Source organism: Marmota flaviventris, chromosome 16 (assembly GCF_047511675.1).
Source record: "Marmota flaviventris isolate mMarFla1 chromosome 16, mMarFla1.hap1, whole genome shotgun sequence".
Lineage (NCBI taxonomy): Eukaryota > Metazoa > Chordata > Mammalia > Rodentia > Sciuridae > Marmota > Marmota flaviventris.
In genome coordinates, this window is record NC_092513.1 from 70152118 (window position 1) to 70171947 (window position 19830).

The 19830-nt window shown below is 44.8% G+C and overlaps 1 protein-coding gene across 11 annotated transcripts in view; it reads right to left on the reverse strand.

Annotated features, from left to right (window-relative positions):
• The window catches only part of Fancc (FA complementation group C), a 179258-nt gene that overhangs the window by 55934 nt on the left and 103494 nt on the right, over positions 1 to 19830 (reverse strand). For all 11 annotated transcript variants that reach the window (XM_071602510.1, XM_027955833.2, XM_071602511.1 and 8 more), the window contains 2 exons: positions 2549 to 2662; positions 1529 to 1593 (listed from right to left, as the gene is read on the reverse strand). In XM_071602510.1, the coding sequence (XP_071458611.1) occupies positions 1529 to 1593; positions 2549 to 2662 (179 nt within the window). The remainder of the gene's footprint in view (positions 1 to 1528; positions 1594 to 2548; positions 2663 to 19830) is intronic.

The window sequence follows — 19830 nt, forward strand, 5'->3', positions numbered from 1 at the left end:
TTATTATGGTCATCCTACAAGGCGTACAGTGGTATTTCACTTGCATTTCCCTAATGGTTAGTGACATTGAGTGTCATTCCATGAGCTCATTATTCAAGTCCTCTACTTTATCCTTGTTTGTATTTTTTGTTTTGCTTTGCTTTTTTGTTGTTGTTGTTGTTGTTGCTGTTTGTGGTGTGCTGGGGATCAAAATCAGAGCTGCCAGAGCACCTAGGCTTCACTACTGAACAACATCCTCAGCCTCTGCCCATTTTTGAACTGGATTTTTTGTTACTGTTGAAGAGTTTATTACATATTCTAGATACCAATTCCTTGTTTAGAGAGATTATCTGCAAAAGTGTTCATTCAATTCAGTTCGGTAGGCTAACTTTTGCTTCCTGGTAGGGTTCTTTGAATCACAGAAGTAAGTTTTATGTATTTATTTGTTTGTTTATTTATTGTGCTGCAGATCAAATCCAGAGCCTTGTGCATGTCAGGAAAGAACTCTAGTACTGAGCAAAAATATATTCCCAGCAAAAAGTTAATTTTAATAAAGTCCTATTTGTATATTTTTTCTTTGTTGCATATATTTTTGTGTCATATCTAAAAAATCATTGCCAAGGGCTGGGGTTGTAGCTCAGTGGCAGAGCACTTGCCTCTCAAGCATGAGGTACTGGGTTCAATCCTCAGCACCACATAAAAAAATAAAGATATTGTGCCCATCTACAACTAAAAAAAAAAATTTAAAAAATCATTGCCAAATCCAATGTCATGAGATTTTTTTCCAATTTTTCCTTCTAAGAATTTCATAGTTTACTTTAAGGGTTAGATGCAAGGAATTCCTAAAGGCTGAAGGCAAAGACCATTTCTGATAAAGTTTCATTTGGCAATAGCTTTATAGACAGACAGACAGACGGACACACACACAGTCCCTCAGACCCTAGATTTTCTTAATGACTGTTAAAAATTAAATGCTCACCAATGAAAACAATTTTGTATTATTTTACAAAGCAAAGAAACATGTATAAAGATGATTAATTGCTTTTTAATTTGTTTGAATCTATTTGATTTGTTTAGTCTAGATTTTAGAATATTATGTTTCTTAGAATAGGTCATATGTGCACATCAAAGATCTGTTGCCTTATAAATACCCCATGTGCGTGCTCGCGCACACACGCACACTCTCACGGTGGCAGGGCAGGGGACGAGCAAGGCTCGCAGAGCGCACACTTGCATTGCACAGGATCTCCTCTGACATGATGAACAACCCCAGGGTGAGCTCAGTCTCCTTTTCCTTTTCGTGTCCCTGACTATACACATAGGGATTTTCACCTAATGGGTCCACATGTATAATACATTTATTTACTGTCCTATGAGAGTTAAGGAAATACTAATGGAAAAAAAAAAGGTAAAAACCTCACCAATTGGCCACACAGGATATGCCCATAACTACGAACACGCATGTCCTCTGATTTGGAGGCGTTTTCTCTTATAACTGAACTGATATATTTTGAAATCTGAGAAGAGGAACACTTAGCTGAACACCTACCGTCTTTGAGTGTTCAATCCATTAAGATGATCCTCCCTGAGCTCAGACACTAACGATGCCACCATCTGTAAGACACAACCAGTTGCAGGTGAGCACCTGCTGCAAACAGGGTCACATCAGTCTTGGTATGAGTGACATTTCCACTGCAGTCCCTTAGCCCCTGCCCTCTGCCCTCCTTTCCTTGTATTTTCCTCAGGCAGGGTGAGAAGGAGGCAGTGCTAAGGCACATTTACCCATAAGTGGGTCCAACACGTCTTATTCTGCATTCCTACCTAGCAGTGAGCAACAATTTATTAATTTCCTAAAAATTACAAACAAAATCAATAAAAACTAAAAACATGCTTCAGTTCATTCACTTCTTTCTGAATTTTTTTTATTTAAAAAAATTCTTGGGGCTGGGGTTATAGCTCAGTGGTTGAGTGCTTGCCTCACATATGTGAGGAACTGGGTTCGATCTTCAGCACCATATAAAATAGATAAATAAATAAACATTCTTTTCATGTATTAAACTTTCAAAAGGGCAAAATGACTAACAAACATTAAATATCTCAAAGTATTTTGAGAAGAGTTCTGTCAAGGCCATATATTTAAATTTCTTGAATATGGTTAAAATTAAAGGCAGAAGAAAACACTACTTCGTTGCTAAGATGTAATATTTAACACTGTGTACTAGGTTACTTAGTGCATTTTCTACTTTCCTTTACCATAAAATTCTAATCAGTTTATTTTAAATAAAAGATTTGTTCAAGAGCACACGGTTGTGTTTATACTGGTTAAGGAATGCTCTTCCCCCAGAGAGGCTGATTGCTTGATTTACTAAAACCTTTCCTGGTTTCCTTCTTCTTCTCATAAGCTTCCTTCTCACAGTTCTTCCTTACATGGCCTTAAGTCCACCCAAGGTAAGAAGATATAAACAAAGGAAGGTTAAACAACTCTCCTGGAGGAGTGAAGTATTTCCACTTACCCACCCCCCCCCCTTTTTTTTTAATATTTCAATACTAATAAATTTAACATACTCACATTTTTAAGCAAACCAGGATAGTAATCCGCAGGCTCGTACCCAAGACACTGAGTGAAAGGGCCAACTTCTTTTACATCAAATCTGAATGCTGAAAGTATATGCAATAACAAACCCTAAAAACCAAACAGAAAGAGGAAGAGTTGACTTCTTAGAAGTAGACAAAAGGCCTGTGAAGTATGCCCAGAGTCCGAGTCTTCTTATGGGATGGTCCCGATAACACCAGCAATTCCCCTCTGTGTAAATACCCAGCTCACTTTGATTCAAGGAGAAAAGAAAACATGTTGATATTAAAATCATAACACTGATATAAAGGAGGTCAGAGGTGCAAGTGGATTGAAGAGGGAAGAGGGGGAGGAAAGGAGTGTACTGGGGAATGAGACTGATAAAACTTTGTGTTATGGCATGAAAGAATATGGCAAATGAATATGAATATTATGTATAATTATAATGTACCAGTGAAATATAGTAAAAAGATGAGTTGTTCTAAATAGAAATAAAACTTGTTTTTCAGAAGACAATATGAGCACAAACTAGAAAAAAACACGAAAGAGTAATAAAATTAATGTACAAAACCTGAAACGACAAACAGTAAAAACAAACAAAGATGAACATGAACAGATAACTTTTAAGAAAAACTACAAATGTCTGCGAAACAAACAGATAAATGTTCATTTTCATAGTAAAAAGGAGCAAACTAGGGGCAGGATTTATAGATCAGTGGTAGAATGCTTGCCTAGCAAGTATGAGGCCCTGGGTTTGATCCTCAGCACCACATAAAAATAATAATAAAATAAAGGTATTATGTCCATCTACAACTAATAATATTCTTTTAAATTGATTTTTTTAAAGAGTAAACTAGAACACACACACACCAGTTCCCACTTTAGTGAATTAAAGCTTTCTGCAGATTTGAACACGTAAAGCTTCTGGGTTCTACACAACAGGAGCCCTGGGAGCTACTGGGGAACACACGTGGGGACTTCTACTTATGCCAAGGTACCCCTGGAGTGCGAGCAGGTGCACCAGAGCCTGCAGGCCACCTGGACTTCAGGACAGTGCCTGATCGGAGTGTGCCACCTGCACAGGACTCCTTGTAGCTAACAGGCAGTGCTCTGTGCAATCAGCTTGAAACCAGGCACCACCTGCTTTGAGAGCGTCCCACACCTCTGATGCACGTAGATACCCCTAAGGAAATAGATCTAAACATGACAATGGGAATCATGTTCAAAGACATTTGGACCGGTATTGTCATCATGGAAAACGTCTAACAGCAGGGGACAGTTCATTTGTAACACCTTTATACAATGGCTCATTGCAAGCCATTAAAATATTTATGAAGAATGTAGGAGAGCATTTTAAATGCTTACATTATAGAACTAAATGAAGAAAGGAAAAATAATCCATACTTAAAAATTAAAAACAACAACAAACAAACATACAAAAAAAAAAAAACCCAGAAGGAAATATCACCAAAGGTAACGGTCTGCAGGGTGGAGCTATGATGGGGAGTTGGTTACTTGTGCATATATAATCTTGCCCCCCTTCAACTTGTGTTTTCCAGCTTCCTGTACATGTGTATGTATGTATGAATATATATATATATATATATATATATATATATATATATATATATATATTCCTTTTATAATCAGGAAAAAAATTAAAAAGTGTTTTATTTGGAAATATTTAACAACAGTTTTATTGAAATAAACTCCTTATATTTTTTGTTGTTGTTTTCTGGAGACAGTTTTAATGAAATAAAATAACCCCCAGGTCCCATGGGGGACCTGGCCCAGAACCCGGTGAGTCTCTGTGTAGACCAGACTATGGTGCTTGCCAAGAGCCCAGACCTGCCTGGGATCCTGCACACCAAGCTCCAGGTGACACTCCTGAGTCCCTGTCCGAGATCAGCACAATGTTTTCCAATTAGAAAAGCATCTAGTAGGTTAACAAGAGCTTGGAAACACCAGCACTCAGCAAAGGAATTCGTGTCTAAGCAGCCACTACAGACCAGCAACACACACAGCAGGCTCCTTAAAAAACTTGACTGGGGTGGGAAAGGTGGGGAACTTACAAGGTGAAGGTGAACTTGTGTTTTTTTGGTTGTCAATGGCCCTTTTACTATGTGATTTGTATGCATGTATGTATTGTGCTAAGAATCGAACCCAGGGCCTCACACATGCCAGGCAGGCATCCTATCACTGAGCCACAGCTCAGCCCTGAAGGTGAACATTTTAAAAGGTGTAATTCTAAGGCTCCTTATGAGAGTGAGGAAAAGCTGCATGGGCCCCCGTGCAGAATGTTCTTTTCTTCTTCCAGTCAAATCTGTCCTGAGTACAGAAAGTAAGAGCTGCCAGGCAGTGGGGTGGGGACAGAGGTGTGTGGCTCAGGTCCACAGGGGGAGAGCAGCTGCTCTCACTCCCCTAAGGCACTCACAGTGGGGGGTGGGCTCAACCACACAGGGACATCAGTGTTCTCAGCAAGTGAGCAGGGGGGCCAGGCAGTATGGGCAAGGGAAAGCCCTGCTGCACATCAGACCCACGGCAGGAGTGGGGGGTCAAGGCAGGCTCGGTCTGGACACTAGGCGGGTGCAGTCAGGTTCTTGAAGGAGGGGAGTCCCCTACCCGGTAGAGGGAAGGTAATGCTGGAAGCCCCCTGCTGCCAGACCCTGTGTTCTCTTTAATAAAGCACAACACTTCCTGTGTGCCAGGAGTGTTCAAAGAGCTTTACACACTGAGACTGGTCCTCACAGAGTCTGCCTGGCAGATGAGAAACGAGGAGCTTGAGTATCCTGCCGGCAGCTAGGCACCTACTCTCTGGCCAAACCTCACAAGGAAGTGCCGGTCCCCGCGCTCTCCAAGGCAGCTGGGGGAATTTCAACATCGCCAATCTGACTGGTCTCTGAATGAGACTCTGAGGGCTCCCATTCTCTTACCACAAGTCCAGGTATCATCCCAAATCCAGAGGCCAGGCCCCACTGGCTCTGCAGCAACCCTTCCTGCCACCTGCCTGTCCTCCCTCTACCAGCTGGTTTGCCACCCCAAAGGACCACAGCCTCTGTAACCTCTCAGGACGTTTGTCCTACTCCTTCTGCCTGCAGGGCTTTCCTATCTCCTCCACCTGGTTAAATGTCACTTTTTGAAGGAATTCTAACAATTGTGACAACTAAAATTTGTTGAGTGCTTACCATGTGTGAGGCCCTGGGCTAAATTCCTTAACTATGGCATCTCACCCAAGTTTTCGGTTTTTTAATCAAATTCCATTAAGCAAAGTTTCAATTAAGCCACTCATAAACAGGTGGCTATGACTACAATATTTCATATGAGTGACCCTTAAAAAAATTGAAGCATAAGGTAATATAGACCCAGGTATACAACAGAAGGAAACCAGTTTCAAGGGAGAAGCAGCTATGAGACTATAATTCTTAAGCAAAATAAGGCCCAGGCTTAACCCAGTGCCTCCCGCTGCACTCCTGCCCTACATGAAAGATGACTTCCAACATCACCTGAGTACCACAGGAAAGTTTAAACACAAAGAAGTCTAATGCACTGGCCAGATTCTGAGTGTGCAATCAGCACCTGTGATCAATTCCTAAGTAACATTTAAAATGGCCACAGTCTCCAGCTACTATTTCCACACCTGCATTTCCACAAACTGAACACACAAAGTCTTAGAAAAATGACATTCCAAGACTGGCTGCGTGGAACCATGAGTGGCACTAAACCCTCAATGCACTGGGTGTTCTCCTACAAATACATATCCAGGGTGAAGTTTAACTTCCAATATGGCACACTAAGAGATCAACGACAGCTAGCAACAGAAAGGACAATTTGAATAATCTACTGTAACGGAGTTGCTAGCACCACTGTTCTTGTGCTTTGTGCCCATGACGAACACAAAGGGGCTGCGTGAACACAGCATGGGGACCAGGACAGGACACAACCAAGGTAGCTACAGGGGCACCAACAGCAGGTGGTGGATACAAGGGACAATCCGAGGCCCCAGGCAGGATGACATCAGAGTTTATCACACTACTCAGAATGGCACGCACTTTGGAACTTATGAATTGTTTTATAAACAATTTTTCATTGGAATTTTTCATTTCATATTTGTTTTATTATTTCTTCGCAATTTTTCATTTAATATTTTTGGACCACAGTTGCCTGTAGGGAAAAGAGATAGTAGAGAGAGAAATTGTGGATAATAGGGAAAGTAATATCATTTAATTGGCAGATCTCTTCTTAGGGCCTCACGACACTGGCTTTGAACTTGCTATCCTCCTGCCTTAGCCTCCCCAGTCACTGGGATTACCAGCTTTAAAAGTGATTTTTAAAAATCAAATGCTATAGAGGTTCACAGTCCCCAGCACCCACACACACACTACAGAGCTAGTTCCCAAACCTATTCATTCATTCATTCGTTTTTCCTTGTCCCATTTAAAAAAATAAATAAAACCTATACCACAAAACTCACTATTGGTGAGAAGACAGTAGGATGGGTATTCTGTTGCTGCTGAGAGCACAAATTTGTAAAGTTATGGGAAACCACTAGATAATATGTAGCTGCCATGGTTTTAATGTGTCCCCTCATGGATGCCCCAGTGTTGAGAGGTAGGATCTTTAAGAGGTGATTAGGTCATGCGGGTCATCAATGGATTAATGTTGTTATCTCAGGAGTAAGTCAGTGACTCAGGAGGCTGAGGCAGGAGGATCACAAGTTGGCGGCTGCCTCAATAACTTAGTGAGGCCCTAAGCAACTTAGTGAGACACTGTCACAAAAAATAAAAAGGCTGGGGTGTGGCTTGAAGGTGGGGTGTGGCTGGCTTGGGGGAGTGTGGCCTGGAGGTAGAATGCCACTGGGTTCAATTCCCAATACTGAAGAGGAAAAAAAAGAAGGTGGGCTGGAGAGTGTTTTCTGCCTGGCATATGTGGAGGCCCTGGGTTCCTGCTCCAGCACCAATAAGCAAGCAACTGACAAATAAATAAAAATAAAAATGATTAAGCATTTTAATAGCTAAGACTAGCTTTTTTACTGCCACCTAGTGACAATCAGTCTAAACACACAATCATTAAACAAGCATCTGGCCTTGGACAAAGAGAAATCCTGCAGTCATTTAAGCAGTTTCTTTTTTAAATGCCGGAATGGCAATCTTAGGGGTCCTCAACCCCATGCCCTCATTTTGGCCAATAAGGAACTGGGTTTTCAAATGTGAATCGGTAGATACAAAAAGTACATGTATATAATGAACAGGTTCTGGCATTTAAAATGTGCAGACCCAAGGCCTGGACCTGTGATCTAAAATCCTTTGAGGGTGGGAAGTGCGGAAACCAAGGTGGCCGCGCCTGGCTTTAAGCCCAGGGTTGATTGGGTAGGAGTTTTCATCATGAAGGAGCTTGTCTGAAGCTTGGAAAACCACTGAAATGCTCACGCCACCATGGGGAAGTTTTATAAGAGAACTTTCAACTTCAGCTGTTTTCAGGTGTTCCTGTTGGTCCCCGACTCACTGTATCTGCTCTGCCTTGGGACAGGCAGCACATTCATGGGTGGGTCAGGGACACGCATGGATGGGGTGTGGAAGACTAGCTGTGGGCTTTGAACTTGCTATCCTCCTGCCTCAGCCTCCCCAGTCACTGGGATTACCAGCTTTAAAAGTGATTTTTAAAAATCAAATGCTATATAGGAGCATTCCAAGACTGGCTGCGTGGAACCATGAGTGGCACTGAACCCTCAATGCACTGGGTGCAGTGTTGTTAGAAGCAGCCTCACTAATCTCTCAGAATCTGCCTTTCTCCAAGAAGCGGGCTCCGGTTTCCAGGGGGGTAAGACCTGGTCCTCCGGACGTCTCCGTGGTCTCTCCTGGCAGTGTTGTTAGAAGCAGCCTCACTCCAGGCGGAGGAGCTGCGGGCTCTGGAAGGAGGGGCCTGGCTCACTCTGCTGGCATTCCTGCCTGGACTGTGCACTAGCCCTTGGCCCTTCTCAGCAGTCTTCCACAAACACTGGCTGGAGCAAAGGCAAAGGGACCACTGCTCCTGTCAACCCTGAGAAGTGGGACTGCCCTGGTTTCTCTGGGCCCTCCTTACAGGAGAACGTGACAGAGTTCGTTTCCACAGTTTGCTTTCCTAAGTCTCAGGTCATAAAATGCCCACTGAGCACTGAAGAAACAACAACAACAACAACAACACACTGTTCTGTGGTCTTACTTCAAAGAGACCGACGCTCTGATGACACTGACCAGAAGCCTGCGCTAGTGCACATGACCAATGGGGTCATGTGCTGCTCTGGAGCCCCGCAGCTCTGGTCACCTGTGGGCAGCCACGGTCTTGGAGCACCCAGGAGAGACAGAGCAGCTGGAGGTGTCAGCTCTGTGGAAAGGGCTTGAGAAACTTCAAAGCAGCTCAGCTGTATTTAAACAAAAGTCATGATGCAGGCTCCATGTTTAGGAAATCTCTTCCTGCAAATCTGATCAGTAAAACAACAGCTTTTCTTAATTCTCATTTATTTAATTACCCCCCCACACACATACACATTTATCCAGCAGTGTGTCACCATGTGTTTAATCTCTTTTCTCACAGAGTTTCTGTCTGGCAGTGCAGAGATGGCCTCAGAAATGCTGCCATTTTGAATACCGAGCAGTTCTGTTGCCACATAAAATACCTGTGCCCTCATGCTGAATTAGTCACTTCCTTTTTTACGGTCCCACGGCATTCTGTGTAAACATCTAGTAAAACATTTATGTTATTATACTGGAATTGTTTGTTTACTTAACTAATATTAAAATTCCTAAATTAATTAAATCACCTGCATGTGATCTGTAGTTCTCTAAACTGGATGTCACACTGAAAACTTCTTAATAACACAATCTTAAATGATCATTTCCTCCACCAACACAGACAATCTAGAAATTACACCAACACATAAGTGTCACTCAAATTTATTTCAGTGAACAGGAAAAAAAAAAAAACATTCTCCTCTATAGAGTACAATGACCAGTAGAGCCCTGCACGGCACATCCCAAAGCATCGAAGATGATGAATGTTAAAGAAACTTCAAAATCTTAAAAAATGCATCTTAGCAGTCTGCAGAAGTGGAGTTATACATGTACACGGTTTCAGCAAGAAAAGTTCGATGTCACAAAGTCGTCAATTTTCTGGCCTATCAACACATGCAGGGTCAATGACAATCCTGAATGTGGGTTTAAATGGCACTTCACAAGCTTTTCTAAAATTGACGCAAAGAAGCCAGGGCCAGGCCCTGCACAGGCTAATGGAAAGGAGAGAGGTACAGAGACAGGCAGCACATCCTCGGCACATAGAGCTCAGCATAGGCCCGCCAAGCAGGGTGAGGGGCAGGGCCACACACCCTGCTACCACTGGGCACAGGTGCTAAGACCACATATGGCCCACCGTCACAGTGCTGTCCCTAGTAGTTGGCAGCGCCTGTGATATGAGATTTCTCTAGACTCAAACTCTTATGAAATCTGAAATCTTTGATAAAATTAAGGAACAATCAGTTTTCAAATTATGATGCCCACCACTCTTGATAAAACTATAAAAAAGCTTAGAATTCTGTAACTAGAAAATATTTTAGTTTCCATGGTATTCCTTATTTCCCAATTAAGATTTGAAAGATATTTCAATATGTAACTAGCACATGTGATACTAGAAAAATCTATAATCCAAATCAAGAAGTACATCCTAACTTAAAGGGAATACTTTCTGAAACAATATTACAAATAAAAGTTATGAATTCTATTTGAAGTCAAACTCAAAAAGAATTTTTTAAAAATCTTAGAACTTGGTAGACAGAATTTTCTTATGCTAGCACAGTAGCATGCTATTCAAACCTTCTGCACCTCAGTTCAAAGTACAATTGCTCCAGGTTAAAAGATGGAACAAATCTATCCCCTTCTCTTTTTGCAGTTTTACATTCATAGCCAAAACAAATGATTGCAGACAGATTCCTGCAGCTTTTCCTAAAAAAATCCTGCCTTTCAAAATGTCTTTTTTTTTCTTTTTAAAATTTATATGTCCCATTGCAGTTTAAATGAAATGATCTACAATAAAAACCTAACTGGCCTGGTATTTTTAGAGCCTTCTTTACTGTGAAGTAAACACTCACAATCTGGAGAGCCGCAGTGGTGAGGCCCCAGCGAGGAGGAAGCAGCTCATTCACAGAACCCCAGCACCCACTGTTTACACAGCCCATTCCGCGAGCAGGATGCTGACATAACACAATTCACAGAATTTCCAAACACAGGTCCAATCATAATAAAGTCTGCAGTTCTTTCTTTTGCTTACAGAACCTCTTGCTTGCTCACTCATTAGTTCCAGGGGGAAAATAGAGTTGGTTTTCCAAAAACCAAAATCAAAAGGCTTTAGAAAATAAGCCTGAACAAAGCAGCAGTACGAATGGTTCCAACCATGGCGTTAAAACACATTTGTAAGAAGGTCCACAGAGAGGCAGATTCATAAACCTAGAAATGCAGGCTCTACTAGGGACACTTAGCTCTGGGCAGCTCACATGTACTCGATGAACACCCTGTGAGCGCAACTGCTCCTATCTCTACAGACACCTCAACTGCCTCTTGTCCCCTTTTCTAACACACTGTGGCACTTGCCTTGAAGCACCAACCCATGGTCTATTCTGCATGGCTGAGCACTGCTAGAGAAGCGTCACATGACCCAGTCAACAGTGCTGGCTTTGATCTCAGACCCCACCTAGTGGCACGCTGCACTTCCTTGGTCACTTCCTGAGCAGCTGTGTGCTGTCTCCCTCTCTCATTATCCCTCCATGCTTCCCTTGAAGCTCCAGGGAGGGACCTGAGGAAAAAACTCCCATGTCACCACCACCTCTCACGAGCTCACCTGCACACACACTGTCCTGTCTTCCCATCTGGGCCAATGGAAGGAGTGCCTCTGTCCCCGTAAGGTACAGCTGTCCACCTCACTCTGACCGCCAGACTCCCACCTCATCAGGACCCTTGGCGCAGGGACCCACGCTCCTCCGCACCACCAGGGCCCACCTCTGTCATCTCTCCAGCCTGCTGGGGGAGCTCCCTGCTGCTGAAGGACGTCCTCCTGGATGCTCATCTCCCTGCTGGCTGCTGCCCACTTCTTTGCTCTCCTCTTAGCACAGTGTCCTCAGAAAATTGTCTAAACGTGCTGTTCAGGTTTGGATATGAGGGGTCCCCAGTAAATTCATATGACAGCCCATGCAGCAAAGTTCAGAGGTGAGAGGTTAGACCACGAGAGCTGCAGCCCCACTGCTGGATGAGCCCACCTGAGGAGCCCGTCCTCTGGAGAAACTACTGCTCGGGTGGCAACTGCAGGCAGGTGGAGCTGGCTGGAGGAAGTGGGTCATTGGTGGCATGTCCCTGGGGATTCTACCTGGTCTCCCTGGCTCATCCCTCCTTCTCTGCCTCCTGGCTGTCATGAACTGAGCTGCTTTCTCCACCATGCCTTCCACCATGCACTGCCTCACCCTGGGCCCAGAGCTACGGGGTCGGGAACCATGGACTGAGACCTCTGAAACTGAGACAAGATAAACCTTTCCTCCAAGTTGTTACTGTCAGGTATTTTGGTCACAGCAGTGAAAAGCTCACTGACACACTTGCCTTCTCTGCTTTCCCAGCTCTCACTCTTCAGTCTGCTCTAGTCTAGCCTCGATCCCTCCCAATTCTCTGGTCAGAACTCTGGCAGCAAACTACGGGACCCTGGCTGCCATAGCGTCACACACAGCAGGCTGCGGGCTGCGCACTCCCCAGGTCTCCAGGACACACAGGCACTGCACACCTGCAGAGGGTGCCCACAGGTCCTAGCTGCTGAGACACGACACCTCACACCTCTCTTACCTGGTCTTATTTGTTGGTACCCCCCCCCTCAAACCCAGTGTTCACACGTTGGAAAGATCTGAGCTCAGCAGGGTCCCGAGGAGATCTCCCCTAGCTCCCACGGCTTTATTTAATGCCGAGATCTTCTAATGAGGAGTCAGGCTGCAGTGTTGATGTCCGAGTGCTGACCCCTCTTGGGTCAAGAGCTCCCCTTCTGCTCCACATCTGGGAGGCCTATAGAGAGAATGACCAGAAGGTCTGGGCCTCCCTCCTGTGGCATCCTGGGAGTTCAAACCCATTAAGGCACAGCCTCACCCCAGCCACCATCCCATTCCTGCAGGTATGATAGCCAGCTTTCTGTCACTGTGAGAAAACAACTAGGCTAATCAGCTTAAAAGGAGGACAGTGTTATTTTGGCCCACAGTCTCAGAGGTTTCAGCCCATGGTTGCCTGGTCCCGTTGCTTTGGGACAGTGGCAGCACAGAGCCTCATAGCAGAGGGAACTTGGACCACAGCAGCTCACTCAACTCGGGGCAGCCTGGAAACAGAGGGCAGAGGTCCAACCTACTACTGGACCAGGGTAGAGCAGAAAATTTCTTTTGGGCAGCTCCTCATAGGAAAGTGAGGGGGAAGGTCAAGGGAACAGAGGAGGCCAGGGTCCAGATATCCCCTTCCAGGGCAATTCCAGTGATTTACCTTCCTTGTCCTAGGCCCTGCCTCCTACTGGGTCCCTCACCTCCCAGAGCCCCACCAGCTGGAGACCAAACTGTCAACACACGAACCTCCAGGGGGACACTGCAGATACAAAGCAGAACAGTGAGGTGACACCTTCCAGAACGCCAGCCCTGGCCTCGAGCCCATGTCGCAGGTGCATGCACACAGCCATCTGCAAGTGCCATGGGTATCTCAGCAACTCTGTCATCTGTGCCACCCAAGGAGATACCTCTGCTGTTCACATGGTTGCTCAAGTCAGAATCTTAGACACTGACTTGGGGTCATCTGCCGTCCCTTTCACACCCTCCATAGTCACCATAGGTCCTGCCAGGCCGCTCAGACACTCCTGGCCTCTCTCTGTGGCCCTGGTCTCACACTGGGCCCAGCCCTGTTCCCCTCACCTGGACATTGTCACAGCCTCACCACTGGTGTTCCCTCTTTTCACTCTGGTCTTTGAAGGGTACAAGGGTAATGCCTTCCCTCCCCACCACAGGGATGAGAGCTGCTGCCTCCACACTAGAAGGCAGGTTAACAGCAACAACAAAAGTGTAACAAACGTATCTAATCACAGGTTTATCTAATGCAGGGCCCAGGGAAGCACAGAGCCAGAGACAGGAAATGCCCCCTGAGGCTGTTTTATGCTTAGGTTCAATGAAGGCGGAGAATGTAGAAATGCAACTGGATGCGGTTCACCAGCAACAGATGGGGTCACCCAGGAAGGCCTGTCTGCTCAAGGTCCTCTTGGCCCCTCTGGGGTGGCACTGCTGTTTTCTAGGTTTGGGGCAGGACCTCTCTGCAGTGAGGTTCTTTCAACTTACCAATGACCATTTTTTAATAAGAAATCGGTTTCATCAAAAACATCATCCCACTCAGGACTCACATCCTGAGCTGGGGGTGCGGCTCAGTGGAGAGCTCTGGCCTGTCACGCGCAAGGCCCTGGGTTCGATCCCCAGCACTGCAGAAACCAAAGCAAACCGAAGCTCACATTCTTCACTCACACGAACAGTCTCCCCTTTGAGAGGCACATCTCAGCACCCCTTCCTCCTGCTTGCTGGGACTTCGACAGCAAATACTTCAAATGTACACACTGAGGAGAACTGTACTATGCTGGGTCTTTTGAGGCACAAGCGTTCTCACTTAGGTCTTGTTTTATATATTTCATTAGAATTTTATAATCTGCAGTACTCGAATTCCATTTTGTTGGATATATACCCCAGTGCTTCATCTCATTTAGAGTTACTATGAATGCTATTGTGTGTTTGGTTTCAGTTTCCAGGTGTTCCCTGTTAGTATATGGACATGGCATTGATTTTGATGTATCATTCTTGTCTCCTGCAGTTCTGCTAAATTCAAGTATTAGTTCCAAGAACTGGGTTCTTAATTTGTTTATTTTCTTTTGGCTTTTGGTAGATTCTTTGGCATTATCTATGAAAACAATTATATTTGGAAATAGGGATAGTTTTAATTCTTCCTTTGTAATATGTAGGCCTTTCGTTTCTTTTTCTTGCCTTATCAATTGTTAGAACTTCCACTGCTCTAAGGACATTCTTACCTTGTTCAGATCAGTCTTTCACCATTAAGTGTAGTGGTTACAACAGGTTATCTGGTAAATGCCTTTTACCAAGTTGAGGAATTTCCACGCTATTCTTAATTTGCTGGGAAACTGTTATCATAAATGGGTATTAGATTTTATAATATGCTTTCTTCTGCATTAAATGATACAATCATGATTTTTCTTTTATACAGTAGATCACAGACTGATTCCGTAAAGCTAAAGTTTGAGTCTTATAATGTGAATAGCTTGTGTATTTTATTGTCTATTGTTTTTACAGACTCAGTTTTGTTGTTCAGTTTTTTTGTGTGCCTTGTTATTTTATTTGTGCCAGACACTACATGTGCGAAACTGTTGGCAGAAATATTTGAGGCACCAAGATGATGTCACAGTTGTCCCCCATCATCCATTAGGGACATGACAGGGATATAAATCCTGAATAGACTCATGAAACTGTGGACAATTCTGGATCCCATATACCAGCACCACAAAACCAAGACAATAGATCTGATGATAGAAAAGGCTACTAAGTAACCAAGGGGTGAGTAGCATATACAAAGTGGATGTGCTGTTAAAACAGGATGATCACATGTCAGGAGGGATAGTGAGAGATCTCATCACACTACTCAGAATGGTGTGCAGTTTAAAACGTATAATGTGTTTATTTCTGAAATTTTCCATGTAATACTTCTGGACTGTGGTTGACCAAGGTAACTGAAACCACAATAATGAAACTTCGGATGGTTGGGGGACTACTGTATTTCCTCCAAAGAGGGTTCTGCCAGACAGAAGCACTAGCAATTCCTTCATTTGGGTTGTCTTCATCCAACTGTAGTCACTGAGATATCCCAAGCTAAGCTGGACACCTGCGAGGGCCTGTCTACTTCAATTCACACTTACTCTTAAGTTGCATTCCTAAAAGCTCCCAATCTAAAATAAAACGCTCACCAGGACACTCACTTGCCATCCACAGACTCTGCTCCTACACTCCTGGCCTGGGCAGTACTGTCCACAGCACTTCTGCTTACTCATCTCCTTTGGAAATGAGAGACATTCCCCAGTCCTAATCAATAGTCTCACCTCCTTACCCCTGTCCATTCCTGGATCCCACCTGTAGTCACTATATTATGAACTTTTTCATACCTTCAAGAATGTTTTTCACATTTTGTTTGGATTTACTCACCCTCTGAAAGTCAGTTCATCTAATTTTTGAATTTGCAATTGCTATAAAAACAGAAGTCTCTGTGATGTAACCTGAGTATTTGGTAAAAGTTTTTGAGTGCTCTTCCTGGAAAACCCCGTGTACCTACCATATTTTCACACAATTTCATAGAGTTGCTGGCCCACTGAAGCCCAGGAAGCAGGGCCTCAAGTTAAAAGTCCCAACAGAGAGAGTAAGCAGAGAAGGGAACTGCATGGCGACCAGAGCCCACACATGCTGAGCGCTCCCTCTGCCAGCACCGTGCGGCCAGTGTGGCTGGAGATCACGCTGGGGTCTACACACAGCCTCATGCTCCCATCAGGAATGGTGGCTTGCTGGTCATCGAGGTCTGGGCTACTCGCTGAGAAGAGCCAGCAATGCTGCTGCTGCTGAGTGTCCACCCCAGGAAGTTCCGAGGCAAGGGGCCGAGGGGCAAAGTCTCAGACCTGGGCACGTTATGAAATGATAGGGCCAGCAAAAGAGCCCTTCTGGGTGGAACAACCAGCAGAGGCTTCCACAGGCGGCGAGTGAGCAAGGGAGGCTGAGCTCCAGGAGTCCCCAGGAAAGAGACCCACCTCAGCAGGAGAAATGGCCTATAGTCGGGAACATAATCAGAGGCCTGAGGCTCAGCCTCCCAGAATGAACACATGGTCCCTGCAGGAGGCCATGAGGTAGCTTAGCTGGCCTAGAGGGGTAGTAAAGGCACCAGAGCCAGCCCTCACAGGAGGACGACACACCCCATGACCTGGCAGGAGAGGTGGCATTTCTGTGCCTGATGGGTATCAGCCTGGAACCCAGGCAGAACAGGCTGTGTAACGTCACACTAGTGCTCACAGGGCCAATACCAAACCTGCTCTATTTATCTATTTATTTTTTTAAGTTTGTGGTCCTTACTGGTATTTAGTGGTATGAAAAACTAGAAATAAACCCCACAATGACAAACTGTCGCACACGATTTTCAGATATCCCATCTCACTTTCAGGAATGTGCAACCTATGCTTAGAGCCCAAATCTGTTTTTACGCAGAAATACAAAGCACTTTTTGCATGTTCTGACGTCCTCTAAATCCTCAAAGATGCACCTGCCATGTCTACTGGGGGAGATCACTGTGTTGTGGTCAGCTTTACCTGGAGTTGCCCACTTTTGGGGGAAACACCCCCTGGAAGATGAGCCCACTCATGGCACCTGCCTCCCAGCCACAGCCTCCGCCTCCCAGAGCACCTAGGGACAAGCAAACGTGCGCCAGCGCCCACCAGCCCACACCCCTGGTTCTCTGTGTCTCCCAGAGTCCTGGGGCCTTATATCTGAAGTGTACATCATTTTATTAAAATTATTTTCATTCCGATTTCTCTTTATATCATAATAAAGCCTGTATGCTGCTGTTTTTCTTGGAAAAGCACCAGTTGAGCATCACTAATCTGAAAATCTGAAATCTGAAATGCTCAAACTTGAAACTTTTCAAGCACTGGTGTGAAACCTCAACTGGAAAATTCCATACCATGGACTTTGCTCCATACACAAAATTATTTTAAAATATTGTAGGGGCTGGGTTGTGGCTCAGTGGCAGAGCACTTGCCTAGCATGTGTGAGGCACTGGATTCGATCCTCAGCACCGCATACAAATAAATGAATAAAATAAAAATTCACTAACATCTAAAAAACATTTTTTAAAAAAATGCAAAATTACCTTATAAGGTTTATACATTAAACACATTTTGTGTTTTGATCTAGTTCCTAGCTCTGGGATCTTATCACACATGTGATAAGATTTTGAAATCTTAATAAAATCCCAAACACTCCTGGTTCTAAGCATTACATAAGGGCCACTCAACCCCTATCTCTGAACTTCGCTGCAGGACAGCCAACGGGTGTTACAAGACATCTGTTCTCAAATCTGCTGTTGGCTCTGACAGGACTGAGAGCTCAGTCAATTGTCCTGTTCTTAAGACAACCTGCTGCCACATCCAGAGCGCCCCTGCCATACCACATGGCATCCCCTCTGCACCCTCCTGCTGCTGCTTGGGCAGGACAAATCTCCCTCTTGTCAGTCTCTGCAGCCGGGCCACTGCAGCCTCCCTGCCTCCTCTGGCCTCTCCACTTGCCATGCCCCCTGCGGCCATGCATCGCCCACTTCCTGTATCTCCTTCCCTCTTTCTCATTAACTGAACCTCTAACTCCTTTCAGGCCATCAGAGACCATGTCCATCTCCCATGGTCTTACGGGTCCCCCATCACCCAGGACAAGGTCACCTTGTTCTAAGTGCTGACTAATGGCCTTCTGCTGCAGCACTGTGTGTCGGTACAGGCAGGCGGTTCCTGGCACACACAGACATGGGTTCACTGAAGGAGCAGAAGATGAGCGGGAAAGCCACCCTCAGAGGTCCTGCGTTCCATCCCAAGGGTGAGTGTGCATGGCAATGCCTGCCTTGCAGAGTGTCACGAGGTGCCCTTCACCTTGGTCGGAGGTTCTGTGTAGAGGTGAGACTCTTCCACACGTCTTTCTCCCCTCGGAGTTTACATTTTAATGTGAGAAAGGACATCAATTAAGACAAACTTTTGACACCCTACTGAAACCTTTCTTTCTTCCTAAACATTTATTTTTAGGATGATTTATACTAGTTAGCATCCACCCACTTTATGTAGCACAGCTACTGATGATAATATGTATTTAACATGTAATAAAAGTCTTTTTCTTCCTCTTTCAGTGTGAATTAAAAAAAAATAAACTTCATTTTTAACTTCTCTTGGTCAAACTCTAAGATTACAGACAAATGCAAGGGGGTGCTGTTTAAACACTAGTGAATGTCAGGGCTCCGAACAGAGCATGTGAAGCGCTCCTGGGAGCTGAGGGTACGCGGCACTTAGAGATCCTGGTCTGGAGCATGGCTAAGGGGAGCAGGCTGGCTGGTGCCCACCCCCACCAGCTCCTTGGCCCAGCACCTCCGCCTCCCAGCTACAAGATGGGGGTGCACACAAGCTCCTCACTCGGAGCTGCTGCAGGGGTGAGGTCAGACCTTCCTCCAGCGTGTGACACTTCAGTCATTACGAGCATCAGCACTCTAGGCTCTGGTCCATCCACACGTCACCTGTGGACACCAAGCAGGTCTAACCAGAAGCCAGGTGGGCTTCTCACTGTCACCAAAGAGCAGCCAGGCCTACAGTGGAGTCCGGGACTCGAGCCCTTGGCCTGCAGCACCTGGGGGAGGGCAGGAACTCCTTTCCCTCGTGTCTCATCTACCACGTGCAGGGGCTGAGAATCAAACAGAAATCATGTGTAGCTTTTCTTTGAAAACTATAAAACAGTACCAAAACCTAACACAGAAGTATTTGCATTAGATAGTCACTTTTCTTTGAGTAACTCACACATACAGTGGCAGATACGTAGAAATAACACAAGCTTTTTTTCTTAAAAATTATAACCACCTAAAAAAGACATCTATCTATTCTAACTTCAAGATACTTATTTGAGCCAAGACACCCATCTCAGTCATGCACATAGCCAAGTTTTTCTTTTAAGCTCCATCAACATGTGCCCCCAGAATAGGTCAGTGAAGACCATGCTGAGCAGTAGACTGGCCCACCTCTCGGGAAGACAGCAGATCTGCACCACGAGCTGCTTTTAGAAACGAGGTCTGGACTATGCAATATAAAAATATACTTAACGAGAGAGAGCTTTATTAAAAGTTTAAACAATATAGTATAAGGCATTTTACAAAATTCTATTTGCTTCCTTTTAAGCAACATTTGAAGTAGATGTTCGTTCTGATAGAACATTTTTAAAACATACAAACCAAGCGGGAGAGCCCACACATCCACACAGATGCCCCCTTGCTGCTAGTCCCTCATCATTTCCAGCTCAGTTAACCTCTGTGAAACTAGTACAGGAAAAATAAACCAGGCTGCTACTGTGGCAAGGACCACACAACTTTGTCATGGAACCGTTCCAAGGCCGGAGTTCCATTTGAAAGTCACTAACAAAACCTTTA